At 33.5% G+C, this 21,404-nt stretch overlaps 1 protein-coding gene across 2 annotated transcripts; it reads right to left on the reverse strand.

Moving 5' to 3' along the window:
• Nucleotides 1-2,757: 2,757 nt before the first annotated feature.
• PICK1 (protein interacting with PRKCA 1) lies at nt 2,758-21,251 on the reverse strand. 2 transcript variants are annotated; one of them, XM_089235786.1, is made up of 11 exons: nt 21,074-21,251; nt 16,231-16,333; nt 11,878-12,118; nt 8,594-8,660; nt 7,861-7,950; nt 7,268-7,384; nt 6,311-6,444; nt 5,858-5,950; nt 5,009-5,109; nt 3,888-3,982; nt 2,758-3,270 (listed from the first exon to the last, which is right to left on the reverse strand). In XM_089235786.1, the coding sequence occupies exons 1-11, from the start codon at nt 21,105-21,107 to the stop codon at nt 2,855-2,857; spliced, it is 1,491 nt and encodes a 496-aa protein (XP_089091912.1). In that variant the 5' UTR covers nt 21,108-21,251; the 3' UTR covers nt 2,758-2,854. The 2 variants fall into 2 exon arrangements, with proteins under 2 accessions (XP_089091912.1, XP_089091913.1); XM_089235787.1 differs by lacking the exon at nt 16,231-16,333 and having other exon boundaries at nt 21,074-21,221.
• Between the last annotated feature and the right edge of the window lie 153 nt (nt 21,252-21,404).

The raw sequence follows: 21,404 nt of genomic DNA on the forward strand, positions 1-21,404 counted from the left end.
TGTAGAAAAACCTATGTTAGTTAACAGAGTTTGCAAAAAATTGTCAGTTATAATTGAGGCTATACTTGTAGCCCCTCACAAAGGTGTAGCTGACAGGGCTCAAACCCTGGGGCCTGGGACAATTCCCATACGTTTATTTTTTCTCACTATAAATTTATTATAGAGGGGCCCCTGTTGCAGGAGATGTCGGGGGCCATGGCTCTACTGTATATGAAATTAGATTATGTAGAGTTGGGATATCCCAAATAAGTTAATGCATTTCCAAGATATCCCATCTTGGTTCAATATCATTAAAGGCTTTTCAGCATTATTTATTATGAAATTTTAAATTTTAACTGTACTTATTCAAGGTTATGAACATGACTAGTTAACACTGTTATGATATCTCACCAAACCACACTGAACACACACATTTCCTAATATACTATATATATTTGACCGATTTGATTTGTCAAAAGCTTTTTTTTTTTAATTGATTTTTCGGCTCCTGATTCCAAGTTCTTGATATACCTTTTTTGCTATTTGACCAGGATATAACAAATTGAGGAGCTCTTAATATCAGAGCTGGAAGGGAAAAAGAAATTTATGACTTATGATAAGTTATCATGCTGACTGAGTTGTTGAATACTCAGTGGGGGGAGTAATTTGAATTTAGACGAAGAACACAACTGTTCTTAAAGTTATGGTACATATAATTGCTATAACACAAGATCATGGAATAATTGCAACCATCAAAATTTAAATGTATTATACCAGAACATACAAAATAGCACCAAATTCATAACTATTTAACAAACAATAAAAATTTAAAGACTACCATGAAAATTATAAATAAACAGTTATTTTTATTTAAGTTAACAAAAGTAATATATGAACACAATAAGTAAGCAAATCAAAACTGATAAGTCAAATAAGACGAATATCACACAAATTCAAAACTTTTTCCTGAAAGTTATAAGCACAAGCTGGTTTAACCCTTTACCGCCCCTAGATGACCCAGACAGGGAGTGAGTATGTTCTAGAGGATTTTGTGAATGATGGGAGAAAATGAAAGCTCTTTGCCAAAAGTGGAAACCGGAAAAACAGGTTGAAGTCCCACAGGAGGGTGGGGAGAAAGACAGAGTGTCAAAACTTGGAAGAGACCATTTTGAGAGGAAATATCTGAGCCTTAAAGAGTTAATAAAACCTTGAAACCCATAAAACGACATACCATAATTCCCTGTTTTTAATATGGGATGTCATACAGTGAAACCTGTCTAAGACATTTTACAAGACCGAAATCTGTTTTAAAGAGAATTAAAAGGTAGTTCCCATTGATGATTTGTGCTTTAATGTGATCCTCTATGAAAGAGAAACCTGTCTAAAATAGAATAATATGTAAGTCTTTTGTATGTTCTGTTTCATACAAGTTTCACTGCATAATGAAACGGAACATCAAGAGACAAATATTTGATACAATTTTCACTGTATAATGCAGCGCTTTACAAATCCTAGGTGCCAGGTCACCATTTCGACTGTGAAATCTGTATTGGTGCCTAAAAATGTTTATATTTGATTGCTGAATTGGAGTCCATGAATGATGTAAAATTTTCTGATTTCACGACATACTGTCATGAAATCAGACCCATTTAATATGGGAAAAGAATGTAAAATCCTGGAAAGGTTGAAAAAGCATTATTTAGGACCTTTTTAGGACCTAATTTCTCTTGAGAAAAAAAACATTCTTGGCTCTTAAGGAATTTGACTAGCATCTAAAATAATTTTCGATTTGTTGAGTATAAGGTTCGCATAAAGTTTGCGAGTTTGAGGAAAAATAGTCATCCAATAATATATATATATATGCAATTTCTGGTTGTTACCTTTACCAAAATCAAATGGCATGTAAAGGAATGGAAGAGGTTGCCAGTCTTTGTGAATTATTTTGAGAAATATTTATTGTTATTCCAACCATTCAGAAAAAAAAATTGCATGTTATTCGCAGATGTTCATACTAATGACCGTATATCCTAATGGATGGGTCGGGCGTATGATGTTTTGTATACTAAGAAATTCAGATGATTTTTTAAATATTAAGTAATTTTTTTTTAATTAACAGATTATGTGCAGGAAATGATGGTAGCAGAAATAGACAAATTATTAAGAAATTAAATATGATCATTTGTCTAAAAAAAAGTAAAAAACTGACAAAATTATCTTGATAATCTTCTTTTATATACTGTATACCACCTTATTGTGCCGCCATAAACACACTATTTTAAACTTTGTACAAAGTTTGGAATCAGGATATACAGTCAAACCCACTAACAATTAACTTCAAGGAGGGAGTGAAAATCAGTTTTAATACATCAAATCTAATTAGAGAGCATCATGTGGGGTTGGGACAAAAATGTTTATTATAAGCCTGGTTCGACTACTTCTATATAAAGAAAAGTTTACTGTTTTCAGTTTAAATAATGCTTTGTGTGGAACAGTTGATATATTCATGTATATACAAACTATATTTATAAACTTTTTTGTACAAAGACAGTTTGAATGTTTACTTTGAAACAAATCTGAGTATAACAGCAATGTTGGCATATGACAAAATTTTTTTTTTTTGTTTTAGCAAAATCCATAGATTTTCTACAAAAGACACGTAAAAAAAGGAAATATGCCTTTTAATATTAAGAAATGAGGCAATTTGAACTCCACTGAAAATACTAAAAACAAATGCTCGAAACATGGCACATACAAGGAGAAAAAAGGAAGAAAAGTAAGTAAAAAATGACACCTTTTGCTTTAATTAAAACATGACACCGCACTGATTTGATTACAAAAAATTCACGAAAAAAAAGACACTTGAAAGAGTCATGTGTTAACTATCCAACAAAGTAAGATTGCCAAAGTTCTGACTTAATTGTGAAGACAAGTCCAAAGATAACAGATCATCTGACACTTGCTTTGAAGGTAATTTCAAAGGCACTCTAATTTTAGGTCGCACAGATGGGCCAGGACAATCGAGAGATACCAAGTTGTCTTCAACTGCTTCTTTAGCAACAGGAATTTCCATTTCTTTTTCTTCTTCAACTTCATCCTGATCTTCTTCCTCCTCTTCATCTCGGTATGGTTTTGGTTTGCTAGGAGCTTCTACACCAGCATACTCAAAAGTAGTTTGAGGCAAGTCCAATTCGATGGGAAAGACTTTCAGGCTGTCCATTAAATCAACACATTCTGTATGGTAAGCAGCCAGAGCTGACAATAGTCGGTTCATTTGAAATACTATGTCTTGCACTAGAAGAAAGAAAGAAAAGTTTCAAAAGCCTGTGCTTAACCCCTTAACTGTGGAATATGTTTCTGAAAAATGTCTTTTTTTTCCTACAGGGGAAAAAATATTGTTTCTTATTTGATATTGTGTATTATATAAATAAAAAAAAAACAAACTCAATTTGGTTGTTAAGGGGAAAAGAAAAACCAATTTTTCTTGTCACAAAAAAAAGTGTCATCACAGAGATTGTACGTTTCAGTTTTCTGAACCCAGTACAGGCGACATAGGTAAGGAGTTAAGCAGCCAGTTTTGGTGTGTTATATGATTATTTGTACAGGCTTTAACAACCATATCAATGTAATACATCAATAATTCAGCTATGATGGAAATTTCTCCATGCTTGAATATTATTGGTAGCGAAGATTTATAGAAACAGGAAAAACTGTTTTATATACAAGTGAGGTATCTATTATATAAAAAATTAACAACACAAAATTATACACCTCAAAGACATTATATGCTAAGGCAGTATTTCTCAAACATTCTTTTCCACAAAAATTCTCTCTTTTTCACAAAAAGAAACTCTTTTCCACAAAAAGAAACTCTTTTCAACAAAAATTTTTATTGGCAGTTCATTGCTTACCATGTTTCTGATCCAAAAGTTCGAGTTTTTCTAGGACATCTGACCTCAAGTTTAGAAAACGAGTTCTTGCATCTTGGCGGCATCTCAAAATAAGCCTTCAAAAACAAAAAGTTTATCAATGGAAGTTGAATATGCAAAGCTTGTGCAGATTTTTTGTTTCAAATGAAAAATGTTACTGAATGAAAAGGGGATTACAGGAGATGTCTGTTTTATCTAACAACAATTAAACACAAAAAGTTTATTTCAATGAAATCAAAAAATAACATTCAATCAAGTCAGCTTTTGATTTGGTTTTCTGTGACATAGATCACTTGCAATTTAAAAATTGTAATTCAACAATAAATAATAATAATAACGTGATTTTCACTTATTCCCAAGGGATCAGTATGATTCGTCCAGGGAATTCGTTAGTGTTGGGTTAGTAGACATCCATGCCCGAACTGGGATTCGAACCCAAACCTGTACAGTGAAAAGCTAGTTTCCTAACCACTCGACTGCCAGGTGGCAACTCAAAATATCTTAATTTTTTGTGTTCTCAGGCACAAAGTAACCAAGCAAAGAAAACCTTGAGGGAAAAAAAATATTTTCGATTAAAAGTTTTTTTAACACCTGGTTGATGCGAAGATATATTCAGGAAAGAAAGAAAATTCAACTGCCTTGTGGGGGAATCAAACCCACATCCTTTCACTTGCCGGATGAGCGCCCTAAACCACTCGACTAAAAAGGCAACAAATATCTCGATTTTTCTGTGGAGCTTGTGTGCACTGAACGGGACAGTACATGGACGGTCAGACCTAATTCAGGCCAAAGCTCACAATTGCTGACACTGTCACAAGATGGCGACTTATCTTGAGCTTTGGCCTGAATTGGATCCTACCGTCCATGTATGGTCCCGTTCAGTGCACATGAGCTCCAAGGAAAGATCGAGATATTCATTGTCTTTGTAGTCTAGTGCGCTCACCCGGTAAGTGAGAGAATGTGGGTTTGATTCATCGCAAGGGCAGTTGAATTTTCTTTCTTTCCTAAATATATCTTCGCATCAGCCAGCTGTTGAAAAACCTTTGCATGGATAGTGAAAAGTGACATCATCCTTTAATGTATAAGTATGCTATGAAAATTACCTGTATTCATAATTGCCAGTTTCCACTCTATACAAAGGCTCTTGTAAAGCTTGGTAGGCATATTCTTCTTCATCCATTTCCTTAACTTTTAAGCAGTATGACTTGAGAGGAAAAAGAAGATATAAGCATTTCACATTGATAAATGATTTCAATAAGTTTCAAAATATATCATGTGGAACATGGCAATTAATGAAGCATTCCTATAATATAAAGCTATTTCGAAGAACCTCTTTATTAATCTTGCAATGGCATTAAATAAGTCAAAATTGATTCTTAGTTATATTATTCTTGATAATGTTGTTGTGCCTATACTACATGACAACAAAATAGGAGCATATTACCTTTGCGTCATGAAATTTTATGTGCGTGTGTGGAAAGGGGGTGTTATTCCATCAATATTCTGTGATTAGTTTATTATTTTCTGTGTTCTTTTGCAAAATTGAGACTTTCAAGAAATTATATTTTCCTGGGGTGAAATGTGAGAAATGCAAAAGATTCATGCGTTTGAAGGGTGAAAAAGCATGCCCTACATGACCGCAAATTTTTAAGGTAATATCAACATTAATGCTCTGTAAATAAAAACATTTTCTTATGTTTTTCAGTGAATTTAAGATACTTGTAATTTCATTCAGTTTTGGGATACATCTGTATGCCAGGGTAGCATTTACAATCAACAAAAGATGGGTAACGTTAAAGAAATTACAATGTCGCAACATAATTATTAACTTCAAAATACTTTGAGGAAACTTCAATGCAAAAGAAAGCTCTAAAAATGGGGTATTATAATTATATTATTAAATATTTGAAAGAAGAAAAAAATCTAAGTATTAAATGCATGGAATCACTCACCAAGTATTCAAATTTCACATCAGCATATTTTTTGATAGTCAATTTCGTGTCAGGAATAGCTTTAGTTAAGTATGTTCCTAAATCTGTCAGCATCTGAAAAGAGACAATAGGGAAAAAAATGTAACATATTTTAGTTAAAATATTATGAGCGTTTCATATACATTTTCAGAGATTTGTAACACTTGAAATAAGAGTGTCTTTCATTATTAAAAGAAAACCTAATCAATTATTAAAAGAAAATCTAATCAATTATTAAAGAATTCCTTATCATTTTCCAAGTAATTTAAAGCTTTCTTCTTTTAAAATGGCAGAATATTATTACCATTATTCATATAGATAAAACTAAAAATTGATTGCAAATTTTATTTCATATTTATTTTTACTAGATAGTTTATTTGCCAATTAATGGTAATATGATTATTAATTTATCAAAAGACTATAAACTGGACTCACAGGTTTGACAGATTTGAGAAATCTAATCCCATATCTTTCCATATTACGATGACCTTCTCCAAACTGAGTGAAAGCTTCACTTGCTCTGGGTTGTGGTTCTCGGACTCCAATTTGAGAGAAAACATCACCAAATGCTACAAGGGTGATCAAATTAAGTTTATGAAAACATACAAAAAACTTTGAAGGATTGAGCTGCACCATGTCATTATGGAAAAACATCAAAAGATAGTAGCATCACCAAGCACAAAATGAAGAGATAGTTTCATCATTAAATGCAAAAAATGCTAAAAGTTGTACGAGTCGAAAAACCTTCATAAATACATAATATCCTGTGAATCAGTTTTATTAAGATGCAGTGAAATCTTGATGTAACAACATTCTGCAATCCAGGAAATAACATCATTGTAGAGAGATTGTCATTACACCAAGAGAAGCATCATCATAACACACCATCAAATTTGTGCTGTTGTTGGGACATCTTTTCTAAATTGGTATCGTTAATACCACTGGATATAGCATTTATAAAAATTTACTGGCTACAAAAAATTATGAATATCATAATTACTTACATATTCTCTTTCATAATTCCCTTATATATATATTTTTTCCCAATAAACCTTTCTAAAATAAGCACGTTCAAACAAAACAAGTCAAAGCAACAAAAATGTACGGGTTTTTTTTATATATTTTCAATCGATTTAATAATGCCTATGCGTAGAAAAACTTTCATCTAAAAAAAATTAAATTAAAAATAAATTATAAAGTAATATTTTGACTAATGATGTTTCAGCAGTGTTTCAGCAGTAGCCAACAATGCATATAGAAAACTCTGCAAAAAAAAACAACTTCTGAAACATATGCAGACAATATAAATATTTAATAAAATATCTATTGAAGAATTGAGCAACGTGTAAATTGCCAAACATAAAGTGTATAAACATGTAAAACCATACCAACCTCTGTATACTTGGCACATATCAAAAAAAGCCTTGAGCATTCTTTTTGTGTGTTCCACAAGTCCTCTGTATACAAATTCATTACGTTCTAGTTCCTGAAGTTTCTTGACCAATGTATCTAAAAAGAAGGAAAATATACAGAGCAATTGCAGTTTAAGAGCTCGATGTAAAAACAAGACAGCTCTATTTTTTGTAATTTTTCAGGTAAACACAGAATCACAAAGCACTAATGAATGAGGCAATATTTCTATCAAAAAGAAATAAAAAGTTAAGAAAAAAAATGCAGCTGTTTGGTTATACACAGTAAGACTTTTCTCTGATCCGATTATTATTATTTTTTTTAATTTTAGTTAGGAGAAACACTTTTAACGTGGAATTTTTTTTCTATGATATATAGAAAAGAATCTCAAATCCCTTTTTCAATCCCTCAACATAACCTTGTGAGCACATAATAAATTATACATATTAATCATCAATAGCAGCATAATAGAATGCAAAATATTCAATTTAAAAAAACACTTAGAGTTATCTGCAAAATATTTGACTATTTCAGAACATAAAAAATGCATAAATATATTTTTCATTTTCTTTTACCTTTTTGAAGAATTGCTCTACTGAGTCCTAAAGCATCTGCAGTAGATGAGCTCATATTTTCAACAATTCTGTGTTTCACTTTTTTCAAAACTGAAAAGCAGAAGAATAAAGCATGTCTAACCAACAGTCTAATGCTTACAATTTTTATACTGGAAATAAATAATAGACATTACAGGTTGCATCAATACATGTTACTGTAATTAGCATTGATTTAAAAACCATAACCTGGACTTTAATTCAATAACTTATATTGTTACATCATCATCATTTTAGATGCCCTAATGGGCTAATTAAACTTAGACTAACTGCTCATGGCCATTCCTGAATAGCTGGGTGAAAACAGTTATTGTTCAAATGTTATATTTATTCACCGTTTCTCTACCAAAACATAAACTGTATTGTATGAAAACATCAAAAACATGAAATTGTTAATGTCATCAATTTTTCCCTTATTGAGTAAGAAAAACATGAAAATATAACAAAATACTGGATGCAGAGAAAAAGAAAAATGAAAAAGGCAGAAATAAAGGACAACACCATTAGTTTTATCAACCTTTTTCATCAAGTATGGAACAGGTTGAAAATGTAGTGATGTATTTCTCTATAAATATGCAAAATATGAAAGAAAAATTCTAATTATTTACTGCAAATAACTATTTGTAATGACATTGGCTGACAAATGAAATGAAAAATATACCATAAATTAAGTTCAAAATTAAGAGACATGACTTACCAATGTCCAAAGTTTTCCCCTGTTTAGGATCAGCATGGAGTTTATTGTAAGTAATGATTACTTCTTCCTGAAATATTGAAAATATTATTTTTAATAATTTTGAAAATTAAATAAATATACACGTCTCATTCATTTTCATAACTTCTATAACAGGGACTGACAAATCAAAAAAAATTTTAGAGGGAAGCCAAAGTTTTTAGGAGCCAAGAATGATTTTAATCTCAAGAAAAATGGTTCTAAATAACATTTTTTTTTCTGTGACTTTTTAATATTTTTCTATGTTAAAAGACACTGGCACGAAATCAGAAACTTTTGTGTGTCATAGACTCCAATTTAGCAATCAGATACAGAAAATTTTAGGTGCTAATGCCAATTTTATAGTCACCATGACAACCTGACACCTGGGATTTGTCAAGACCTATTCTATAACATATTTTTTTATTTATGAAAATCTGAATGAGTTGACTTTTACCATATTATATGTCTGCTAAAGTAACTGACAGCATTAGGCTGTCTCATTGACTCATTACTAGAAAATTAATTAAAACATAATAAATCATCACTATTTGCTAAAGATATTAAATTTTTATTCACACAGAAAATAATTAACATATTTTTAAGACAAATGAATTTTTTTCATTTTTTTATTGATTAACACATTTTGTCTCTCCATTGCACAGCTGTCATCAGAACCTCGTAAATTTAAATTTACTGAAAATTATTAACACGTTTTTAAAACAGATGAATTTTTTTTTTCTTTTTCACTGGTTTGTGTGTTTTGTCTCTCCATTGCAGAGCAGAAATGCGTAAACCAGTGAACTTAAATTTATGGGGTTCTAATGACGGCTCTGCGATGGAGAGATGAAATGTGTAAACGAGTAAAAAAGGGAAAAATGCATTCATCTGAAAAACATGCTAATAATTTTCTGTGAATTTAAATTTTCAAAGTACTGTTAAAATTTGTACAATTATTTGTCAAAATTGTCGAACTTTACATTTATCATATTTATTTCGGGAATTTCACATTTATCGCAGTTATTTCGTAAATACAAAATTTACGTATCCCTAGTCATTGTGCAGCTGAGATCTTTTTCAGGCTGGTTTATATGGCAGAGCTGGAAAAAACTCAATAGCTTAAATAGCCACCTTAAATACCAACCCCACTCCCTTTGTCAGGGTGTGGGTATTGGAAATTCTAAGCAAGGGAGTTGTGAGCAAGATAGGGAAGGGGAACACCCTAAAATATGTGTGCAGGTCCTGCAAGATTGACCCAGAGCCAACAAGATCCGGTGCCAAACACAGTAGTTCAGAGGGAAAAACCTCACTGACAAAAAGTTCCTGATTTTTAGTGAGGGATTTTGCAAAAGATCAAGTACACTTATTCCCTCAGAATACAGTTTCATAAATGTACTTCAGAGCCCCATCAACTTCGGCCGACTTCGCCAGCTGATCCAATTCCTGGACAAAAATCTTCATCATATCCATACCAAATGGTTTGGCACGAAGCGTAAACGAGGTGCTGATGACGACTATGTACCAGCTAGGTGCTTTCGCCCGGACCCTACTAGAATATACGATCTGCGGCCTCGTCGCTGAAACTCATCTACTGAGAGCCAAGCGACGTTGTGCCTATCGACATTTTGTACTGACGAATGTCTAATCAAATTGTAAATTGAGATTATATTCCAGAGACAATCAATCTTAATTAGTCTTGGCGATACTACGATTATTCAAATCAACTCTTTACTATAAGATGAGCGTGATCTGGCGGTTATACCTTTTGGAGTTCTTTAATTTCTTCCTCCGTATATTATGATACGTCCATTGACGAACATTCATTATAAGTGAATTTATATGTGCAATCTATATGTAATATTTTTATTTATTATCCAATACCGCTGTGGTGGTCGAGTGGCTATAGTGACGGACTCGCGATGCAAGGATCCGGGTTCGAACCCCACAGTGGTGGTCGGCTGAAGTTGATTTTCTGTGGTTCCCAACTTCAAGGCGCAAATGTGAGCTGATCTCCCTGTTAAAAAGTCTCGCCACAGAGAGCAACAGTCCTACAACAATAAATCATTCAATCATAACACTTCACTCATAGTTAGAAAAACTGGTGGCAGATGGCAGCACTACACATAACAAGCATTACAGAGAAACAAAAACTTCACGTCAGGTTTCACTACACGTACACGCACATTCCCGCATGTACCGATTCGTTGGGGGTTCCGCGGGGGGGGGGGGGGTGTGGGCAGGGTGCATGTGTGGTACAGCAGTAGTGGGTGGGGCCTCCAAAAAATGGCTCGGGGATCCATGATGTTCTTAAGTCAGCCACCTCGTTGGGCAATTTGCCTGTTGTGGCATTGTATTTGTATTTGTACTTGTATAAGATATTTAATAAAATTTCCAGACACACCCATCCTCCAGGAACGCTTCGATATCTCAATGAGATGGGAAGCGGGGTGTGTTTGGCTTTCAAAGGTCAAATTTTCATAAATGAAAAATAAATATAGCCCTCTAATCACGAGATAAGACTTGGCTGCGTCACGCCACTTGGGACAACTCTTATCAGGTAAAACAATTACCCATCAACAATAGCTCCACAGTAATTGAACTTTGAGGTTTGACTTCTAAAAAAAAACAGAATCATATGGTATGAAGTGGCAAACTGCAGCCAAGTCTCAACCCGTGGTTAGAGGACTTCATCTATCAGATTAAAAAAAATTGAGATACTATATCCGCAATAAATCATCGACACTTGTTGTAATGACTGTTATAACAGTTCCCAATTTTTGTCATGTCATTTTCATCATCCAATGTAGCGACCAGTACATACCATTCAATCCATTTCTCAATGCGGAAATATACAGACAAGTGAACTCATGTTTTCATTCTGGAAATTATTCGACACGGCTATCTCAAATAAATGGAGCACTATATCTTCAGATCTCAAATTGAAAAGTTTGGTAGTTGACAAAAAATTGATGTCGAAAACCAAACTAGCTGAATCACTCAACATTCCAGAGAGCATCTTGTTCATCATAATTAAAAACTGTGATTCAATTATGAGAGCAGAAGAGTTGGGGTTTCGTTCTTTATGTAGTCGATCATAGAGGGTAAATTCCAACAGTTAGAAAAAGCAGCAAAGTTTAATTTTAAGATTTTTTGATAATGACATAACAACTTCTTAATATAACGTTTTTCTGTGAAACTAAAGTGGGGGGGGGGGGTCATTACAACAAGCATAGACTGCACTATTATTTGTTTTTGCAAAAAAAGTTTACCTTTGCACTTTGAATCAGTTTTGCTACTTCAACTTTCGTCCTTCCTTTAACAGATTCCCCATTGACAGCTAATATCTCATCACCAGATTGAAGAGTACCTTCTCTCGCTACAGGTGTGTTATCAAAAACTTGAACAATGTAAACACAAATGCAATTTGGTGCACCTCCTCCTATGCTTATTCCTATAAGGTTGCTCTCATCTTTCTGGATCTTCACATTTCCAGCCGTCACCTTCATTCCCCTATTGTATCAAAAACATTAAGGTATTAATAATTGATGGATTTTTGTTATCTAGAACAAAATTTATATATATATATATATATATATATATATATATATATATATATATATATATATATATATATATATATATATATATATTCATTCATATATATTCTAAGAAAATGTTTATTGCAAACTAAAGGCTGTAGTCATTAGGAACATTTATTGTCAATTATATTATTAAAAAAAATTTTGTTGTTACAAATAAGTGTTACAGACATGATTTTTCTAGTTGTTACAATCAAAATTACAGCTCGTCATGTTGACAGATATTATCACTGATCAATATGCAAAATTAATAGAATAAAGAGGTTATACAAAGTATAGTGAGAGCAACATAGGAGAGGATTAGACAAAGAACAGAGGCAGACAATTGTGATGCCAACTGGAGGCGAAAAAGAAATAAGAGCCAAAAAATTGTTAGTTATTGCTGAAATTTTTTAAAAATTGTCAATGGGAAGCAAATAAATGGCTGCAATAAATCTGCAGGGAATTATAATGTATTTTATAAAACTAAAACATGACAGATGTGTGAAATGAATATTTGTACACTGTATTTAGTCACAATCAACATATTATAACTTACGAGTAGTAAAAATTATCGCTATCCTCAAAATTTAACTTATGATTTTGAAATAAAGTAAACTTCATGGAAAAATGGTGAAAAAACTATAATTTTCACAAAAAGGCTGAACTACTAAAAATGTGAAATGTCTGTAAAATATGGGTTGTATTATCACCCCTAGGCAGGCATCTTATTTACAATACGCCAATAGGCTTAGGGGAGAGGTACATGTAAACATAGAGCACATGTGACCTTGATGTATTTTTGCCTCAGTTAACTTTCTTGGAGGAAGAGTGATCAACAACCTTAGATATGCTGATGGCAGAATCTGAAAAGGACCTGAAAAACATTATATCAAGAGTAAAAACAGAAAGTGAGAAGCTCGGACTCTACCTAAATACGAAAAAAACAAAGATCATGACTACAGCAGATATTCCCAGTTTTCAACTAGATGGCAAAAGTTTTGAGATTGTAGACAGATTTGATTTCCTAGGATCAAGAATTGGAAAAGAGGGAACTTGCACAGAAGAAATAAAAAGACGAGTAGTTCTGGGTAAAACAGCCATGAGAAAAGCTTAATATAATAATGAAAGACAAAGATGTATCAATGAAAACAAAAATTAGAATTATAAATGCGTTGGTCTTTCCTGTCTTTACGTATGAATGTGAGAGCTGGACACTACGGAAAGCAGATAAGAAAATAACTGATTCCTTCAAACTTTGGTCTGGAGGAGGATGCTGAGAATTCCATGGACAGCTAAAAGGACTAACAAATCGGTTATCAAAGAAGTCAACGTTGACTATTTTTTAGAAGCAACAATCATTAAACAGAAACTCTCTTACTTTGGCCATGTAATGTGCACAGAAGGCTCACTAGAAAAAATGGTAATGCTTGGAAGAATGGAGGGAACGAGAGGGAAGGCAGACCAAGCACCAGATGGATAGAAGTGTTGCAAAGCACTGGAATGAAGCTAGCACAACTGAGGCATGCTGTGAATGACAGACTAGCTTGGAAAGCCATGATCTATAGTGTCACCAAAAGTCGAAATCGACTCAATGGTTTCTAACAACAACAAACTTTATTGAAAAATTCAAAACAAAGTATTAATAGATGAGAATACTGGTACCATGTGATGACTAAAATTTCAGAGCACTTAGCCATTTTGTATTTCGGTTAGAGTAAATTAGTACTTCCAAGTCCATGTCAGAAAAAAAGTGATATCAAAACAGTATTCAAATATGGAGATAACCAATGGAATTTATAACATGTTATTAAGGTAAGTTTAGGAAATATTTTTATGTTTTTATTTCAATTGAAAAAGCTTTATTTTTCAAAATTAGTCTTAAATGGGAGGATGGGGGGGGGGGAAGGGGGCTCTTGTGAACAAAGCTTTACGGGCAGATGTAAACAGTTCACAAGAGCCTCTTCTAAATCTGTTTATTTGAATTTTATACTTTATTTTGCAAATGTTATGCGATTTAACACATTTACTGCCAAGCCCATGAATCCCATCTATCAACTATCTCATCTATCCAATTTATCAACACAATCTAACATGACCCACAGTGAATATATTAACTATAAATAAAAACCCAGTCAGAATTTCTGACAATGAATAATAAAAAAATTTGAGATTTAAAATGAAAAAATTTGATTCTAGCTGAGCAATAGTGATCATAATTGCACATTGTGCATTGCAAAGAGATACCTTTTAGCAAAGTAGATTATGTGCTCATTCTGATAAATATGGGAAATTAGGTTATTATTTTACTTTTTAGATTGCATAACTGACAAGTACCATGAGAAATCACAAAAGACAGAAAAGACTCATTTCAGGGAAAAAAAAATGTAGCAGATGTCATACAGGCTGTTATTAAAGAACGAAATGCCTATAAGAACTGTGCAAAAACTTTTGATCTAAAACTGACAAAAATATTCAAGTGGGAAATTTAGAATTGAAAGTGATCCTGATGAAATAATGTCAATGGGAGAATAATTTTTGCAGCAAGTACACCGTTAGACAAATAGAATAGAGAAGAACAACATGATTTTTGAGAATGTGAGAACTTTGAACAGAGTGTGTTCTGTTCTAAATGAATGTAGAAAATGAGCTCTGTAAGTATTAACTCTAAGCGATAGCATTGAAGAAATGTAGCAGTAAATAAAAAAAAGTATAGCGATGAAAAACAGTCTGTTTTTATGAGTACTTATGCTTATTCACAAGTGCCCCAGGCATGTTCACAACTAGCCCCTTAATGGGGGCCCATGTGAACAATTTTGGCCATTCTTCAAATTCTTTTAAAAACAAAGAAATCAATTTTCATACACAATTTAAAAAATTCCTAAAAGGCAGTAAAAATGGAAATATTGTTATGTGAATCATTTTTTGATCATTTTGTTTACAAAAGCATTGTGGAAACAGCCCAAGATTTTAGAAAAGTGTTTACATGTCTCCTTCCCCCCCCCCCCCCTTCCTAATTTTGGAGACTAAAATTAAGGCTGGGAAAAAAAAGTCTTAGAGAGTGGGTGAATACAGTATTTTCGATGTTTCATGAGGTCTTTAAAACAGAAGCAAAATATCACTTTCATCACTAAAATTATAGTGCTATTATTACAGCCCTAAACAATAGTATAACAACATTGTACGGCAAACATAATCATCATTACTTTTCAAGACTACTTAAATGAAAAAGTTTATAAACGGCATTTATATATAACTTCACAAATGACGCACATGATAAGAACCATTTTAATTTTCCTGCAAATTTCTGAGAGAGAGAGAGAACGCTCACATTACCCTGCAAATTTATCAAATAAATAATCAAGAAAGAGATAGGGAGAAAGCGCATTGCTTTCTCTATCTCACTGTTGAGATATAGTCAATAGCAAGGGTTCTTATCCCGATGCAGGGATTTACAGACTCCTAAAAGGTTTTTGGAAAGATTTTGAGGGTCACTGGAACTGGAACATTTCTATTTTTATAATTATGTAATTCATTATTTAATGTGCCAAAAAAACATACATTACTGTATGTTGTTCATTTTAAAATAAATGACTACCACTTGGCAATTTTTTTTAAATATTCAAAATACCAGTCTGAAGAAGAGGGTTTATAGCCTTTAATTTACTATTGCATATGGTCTGCCTATTTTACCTTACTGGTGCAAGGGGTATGTGCCCCAAAGCAGAATGTGCCAAAATCTGCGACATACGTCGCAGAACAATTAGCGCTACTGCAGAACAATTTGGGAGAATTTTAAGGAAAAAAAAAACTTTATTATATATATGGGGATTTTTACAGCAGTACATTTCCAGTCAGCTGAGGGCTCGTCTCAGATCAGTGCTAAACATTCTGCTTTGGGGGTATGTGGAACATGAAAGGTTAAGAACCCCTGGCCTACATCAAATGCTGTGGTATCACTCATTCAAACTAATCAAAGTATAAATCATTAGAAACCAAACAAAAAGTTATTTTCAATGAAGAATATTTGCTTTTCGTTCATACATGCGGTCTTCCATCATATTTAGATAAATGAGATCACTGTAATCATCACCATCACTGTCATCAGACGTGGGTACAGCCCTGTACTTTCTACCAAGCATCATGTCTACAAAATAATATTGCATGCAACCAAAATAAATAAGAAGCAAAACTTATTGAGAACTAAAACAAAATAAGCAGAATAAGCAACTTAAAGAACCACAAAATTTTCAAAACTGTTTTTTTATGCAGCCAGACCTCTGTAAGTGGATACTAGATAAAAATATCATTTTGCGTACTTCAGGGGTTGACAAATCGCTAAAAAAATTTTTTTACGAGTGAAAAGTTTTTCACTTGAGAAAAACAGGTCCAAAACCAAAATAACATTTTTTTCCCCAGGGCATAGAGAAACCTCCTTCCATGTTAGCAGATATGCTGATATAACATTTCCAGACATTTTGCGCTATCCTCATACACAAATATTTAGCAACTACACACAGAAAATTTTAGGTGCTAATAAGAATTTTTTAGTAACCATGGTGACCTGGCGCCTGGAATTTGTCTAGCCCTGGCATATGGTCCTATCCAATTTCCAATGGTAAATCATATAAGTGAAGAAAACCAATTAGATTAACCCCTTATTTGTCATCCAAAATCTTCAAACATAATGTAAATAACACTCCCTTAGGAATTTTTCCATGAACGCCCATGAAATTTTTCTACTATTTTTTGTATAAATGTTCACACAGAATGTGTAGAAAGTGTGTGTGTGAGCAGTACAAATTTATGCACAAAAAGCTATGTATAAATGCATTATTTTGTGGTAGAATAGTAAAATTTTACATGACTGGATCAGTGAATGAACCACAAAAACAGTGCCGTCTTAATGGGCTCATCCGGGCATGGCTCTGGGACCTCAAGAGAAGTGAGGTTTCAGCGCAATGAGAACTAGCTGAATTTTTCATTGATATTCCAAGTACGGTCTCAGCAAAACCACTTGGCCCAGGGGCCCAAGATGCTCTTAAGATGGCCCTGTCACCAAAATGACTATTTTTTTCATAGTTCTGCGTGTATTCACTTATAGTAGCTTGACTGTACAAAAAAATAAAATAATAACAATTTAATAACTGTGCAAGCGGAAAGCAAAAGAAAAGGCTAAAATTCTCTACTAGTGGCAAAATAAAAATTTAGCAAAAAAGTGATTGTGTTAATTTAAACAAAGAATGCTGAATAAGAATGCAGTGGAACAGAACACAATCTGCTCGATTACCAATACGAATGGTACAAATATAAAAAACAAGTGATCAGACTATTTGTAAACTCTTCAATGTGATCTAGAGCAGTGTTTCCTCAACCTTTTTGATATCACGGACCCCTCATAGTAAAGGTCAATGCACTGCTGACCCCCTGTCATGGAGGTTAATGCTTAAAACCCCCTCCCTAAAGTGTCTGAAAGTAAATTCCGATGTCACCCTCCCATAAAATCCAAAATGTAGTCCAATTGTTTTATTTGTTTATTTATTTTGTAATTTGCATATCACAAAAAAATATAGAATATGTTACGATTTCTCAACACAACACATAATGTGTGACACATTCATCATAATGTGTCATTCATGTAATGGTAGTAAATGAAAAAAATGATTCAGAGGAGACTCTTACAAAGTACTCGTGCCCCCCTCCCCCTCCCCTCCTGAGGGTCTGCAGTTTGGAAGAGATATCGACAACAGGATGTCTGGTGGTCTGTGGTTCTCAACTCCGTGATCATCTTTGCGAGCCAATCTCTCTGCTCAAAAAGTTTCGCCACAGAGAACAAGCCTACAACAGTACAATTTTTAGTTATTACATTTCGTTTAGTTATATTAGAAACAAAATTCTCCTTAGGTTCACAACACACACTCACAGCTTCCAGCATGACTCAAGTCTTATACCTGCTTATATCTTTTCACTGAGACAGCTGTAGGTCATGAACTCGTTGAGGTGGGGGGTCCATTGAAAAACACGGCTCTAGAGAGGATGACCAATTTCAACAAAAAAATGACAGAAATATGCAACAAAATTTCAAGAAAGCAACCATGATGCTTTGTGAAGAATGTTTGCACATAAACATGCAACTGCATATCAATATAGGTCTCTTTACCTAGCGTACAACTTTCAAGTGCAGAACAGCTTTGGTATAATCTGCCACTTTCTTTGGCGACTTTTTACTGACAATACATCACCAAGACCAGCATAATGGAACTGAATTGTTGTATCTCTCACATTCTTCCTACATTTTTCTATGCAGGGGATGCTAGTTCCGTGTTGATTTTGAACAAGTTCCTTTGTTCGACAGCATCTTTTGAAATTTGAAACAGATGTTCAATTTCATTGGTTTTTTTTCCAGTGTGTTAGTTGCCGTGGAACATTTTCTTCTCCTGCAGACAGGTCAGATTAGGTTGTATCGTTCAGTTACTTTTTGTTACCATTTGTTGTATATATGTAAATATTTATTTATTTACCTAGAAATCAAAGAGTATTTATTTTTCACCACTGGAATTATTTATAGTCCAGAGTTTATCTATGTTTATACTGTCATATTTTTCTTGTGCTTTGTCTGGAATGTGATATTTTTATTTATTATTATTATGCTTGTTGGTTTTCATCATCATTATGTTTTCTAGGCTATGCTGGGGATGTTTTCTTTTGTGTCTGTAGTATCAGTAGATGGCCTTGGCGACTTTTTGTCAGGTCGTCTGTGAAAGGTGGTGCAAAAAAAATGCCAAACGGGAAGGTTATACCGAAGCTGTTCCTCAAGTGCTCTGTCAACTACCATTTAAGTTTCCATGTACTGAACAAAATATAATTCTATTGTTATGAATTGTGATGAATATTTTTACGTTACCTACCTCTAATCAAACTTTTAGTCATGTCAGATATTTTGGCCAGAATTAATTTAACAGTTTAGTTCATTTCCCTTGTACTTGCTTTATTCCCAGTTATACAATAAACCCTCTCTTTTACAGACACTGGTGGGGCAAAAAAATTTGTCCGTAAAAAGAGGGGTAACCATTAATCAGGGGGTTTGAAAGGCATACTTTTATTATACGGAAGGGAAATTATTATTTAGCTGTAAAAGAGGGGCGACAGCATCTGAGAGGTGTCCGTTAAGCGGGGTTTTACTGTACTTCTCTTGGACCAGAGAAAATCAGACTTTCATCATTAAAAAAAATCGTTTTGAAGTCAAAGAAGTATGAATCTTACTGCAATTAAATAAGAAGAAGCATAGGTATCAGACATATGGCTCAGAGTACTTGAGTCCCCCCCCCCCAGTAATTATTTATGAACATATATTGCAATGCACCCACACTCCATCATGGTGTACGCTCTTCAATCCTGTATATACAGGATATCTGACAATCAATAATCCAATCCTGATGCACCATTGTGGTGCACTCCATTGCATTACATTGTAAGTTAGCAATTTTGCACTATATTTCCACTGCACAAGGGTTTTGCAAATTTCTGGGATTTAATTAATGGATTCTGTGTTATGCCCAGGTTTTAACAACAAATTCCGAGATTTGTAACAATTTTGCAGGAACCTCATCTGGTCATTATAAACTTGACTACAACCTCGTTAATAATTTCAAAGTGCAGATAGCACAAAATACTGATGTTACTAAGCACCCTCGAAGAACAAACACTGGTAAGGAATTGAAAAATACATTAAGCACTTAACAGTTTTGCCCAAAACACCATTTTAGTGCTGCAAAAATGTCTTTTTCTGATTTGCATGTATGCCACTTGGGCAGCATATTTTTCTATGCCAATCCTCTGATTTGCCTGGCTTTTTGTCTGTTTTTGGTTTGCAGTATTTCTAATAGATGGCTATAGTTGTCCAATAAAGTTTGTATTACAAATCCAGTGTAAACTGGTTTCAAGGTCAGGTTTTACTGCTTTTCGTTGAGCTAGTTGTTCGGAAAAAGCCAACTTTAAGTAAAAATGTAATTTTCTTCACTGTAATTAAAAATTGGCATGAATTAATAAATACAATACTTGTAACAGTTTTTGACTGCAGATTTGAATTTATGTAATCAGTTTTAATACAAAATTATTCATCAAAAATATGTTTGTTTTTTAACACAATATGGCGAAAAACGAAACTATTAAGTGGTTAAAGGTGATTCTGAGAGAAATATAACATAGGACATTGTAGAAGTTTTGAAATCTACTGGTTGTAAAGGGATTTATCATTTATTGTATTGAGTATCATTATAGCAAGGTTTCACTGGTATTAATTGTAGAGATAGTGGGTAAATACAAGTTTACGCTTATGAGAAATCATAGGTGTGTATATCATGGCAATCATTATAAATTTGAAGCAGGTACACGCAAGCCTTCAATCCCTTTCTAAAGAGCATGAAACATTGAACAAAGCTTCATATTCATATATACAAGATTTCTAGAGGGCACTCCGAGCACTCCAGGCAAAAGGTTGCGAACAAATGATGTAGGGAATAGCTGAAACTAGTGTTTTAAAGGTAGCTGTGTGAGGGAAATGTAAAACAGTAAAAATTTAACAAAAGTAACAGTGGAGGATGGTAAATTTTTCTCATTGAAAGCCTCTGGGATATGATCTTTAATAGGCATGTCTCATCACCCACTTCTCAGGAATCCCATGTTGTATCTGTAAACTCCACCAACCCCCCTCCCCGAGGGAAAGTCACCCAAGGGGCGATATCGCCCATACAGGGGAAACACTGCTCAAGGACGTCTACTTATACATGCGAATTTTTCCTCCACACACGATAAATACACGTCATAAATCAGGAACAGATGTAAATGTCGCACATGAATAAAAATTACAATACATCTCTTATCTTACATCTTATCTTCGTCAAAATAGCAGCCCAAGTCATATTCCAACATCTTGGAGAGCTTTTTCTTTTGTTTCTTCCGAGTTTCTTCGCCTAAAATATAAATCGGAATTTGTTTACATACCGGATGCTTGGCGGAGCTTCCCAACAAAACACGAAGCCCAGCATCAGCATCAACGTGGCAATAAAGAGTATTCGGGCGAAGGAGAGGGGGAAAAAAATAGAAATGCAAAATAAATTTAATATTTTATGCACTGAAATTCAACTGTTAAGCAAGTAAGATACCAAAGTATAGATTTTAAAATAAAAATTTTCACAAATTAATTTTATCATATCTTA

This window comes from Pholcus phalangioides, unplaced genomic scaffold (assembly GCF_987345545.1).
Source record: "Pholcus phalangioides strain wild (caught in Gottingen) unplaced genomic scaffold, Ppha-v1.0 ptg000009l_1, whole genome shotgun sequence".
Classification (NCBI taxonomy): Eukaryota; Metazoa; Arthropoda; class Arachnida; order Araneae; family Pholcidae; genus Pholcus; species Pholcus phalangioides.

Coding starts and splice junctions, on each gene's coding strand:
- PICK1 (XM_089235786.1), bottom strand. CDS start 21,107: ATGACTTGGGCTGCTATTTTGACGAAGATAAGAT. Junction 12,119..16,230: donor AATATGATGGAAGACCGCAT/GTATGAACGAAA, acceptor TTGATACAATAG/GGGAATGAAGGTGACGGCTG. Junction 3,271..3,887: donor ACTTTTGGATCAGAAACATG/GTAAGCAATGAA, acceptor TCTTTCTTCTAG/TGCAAGACATAGTATTTCAA.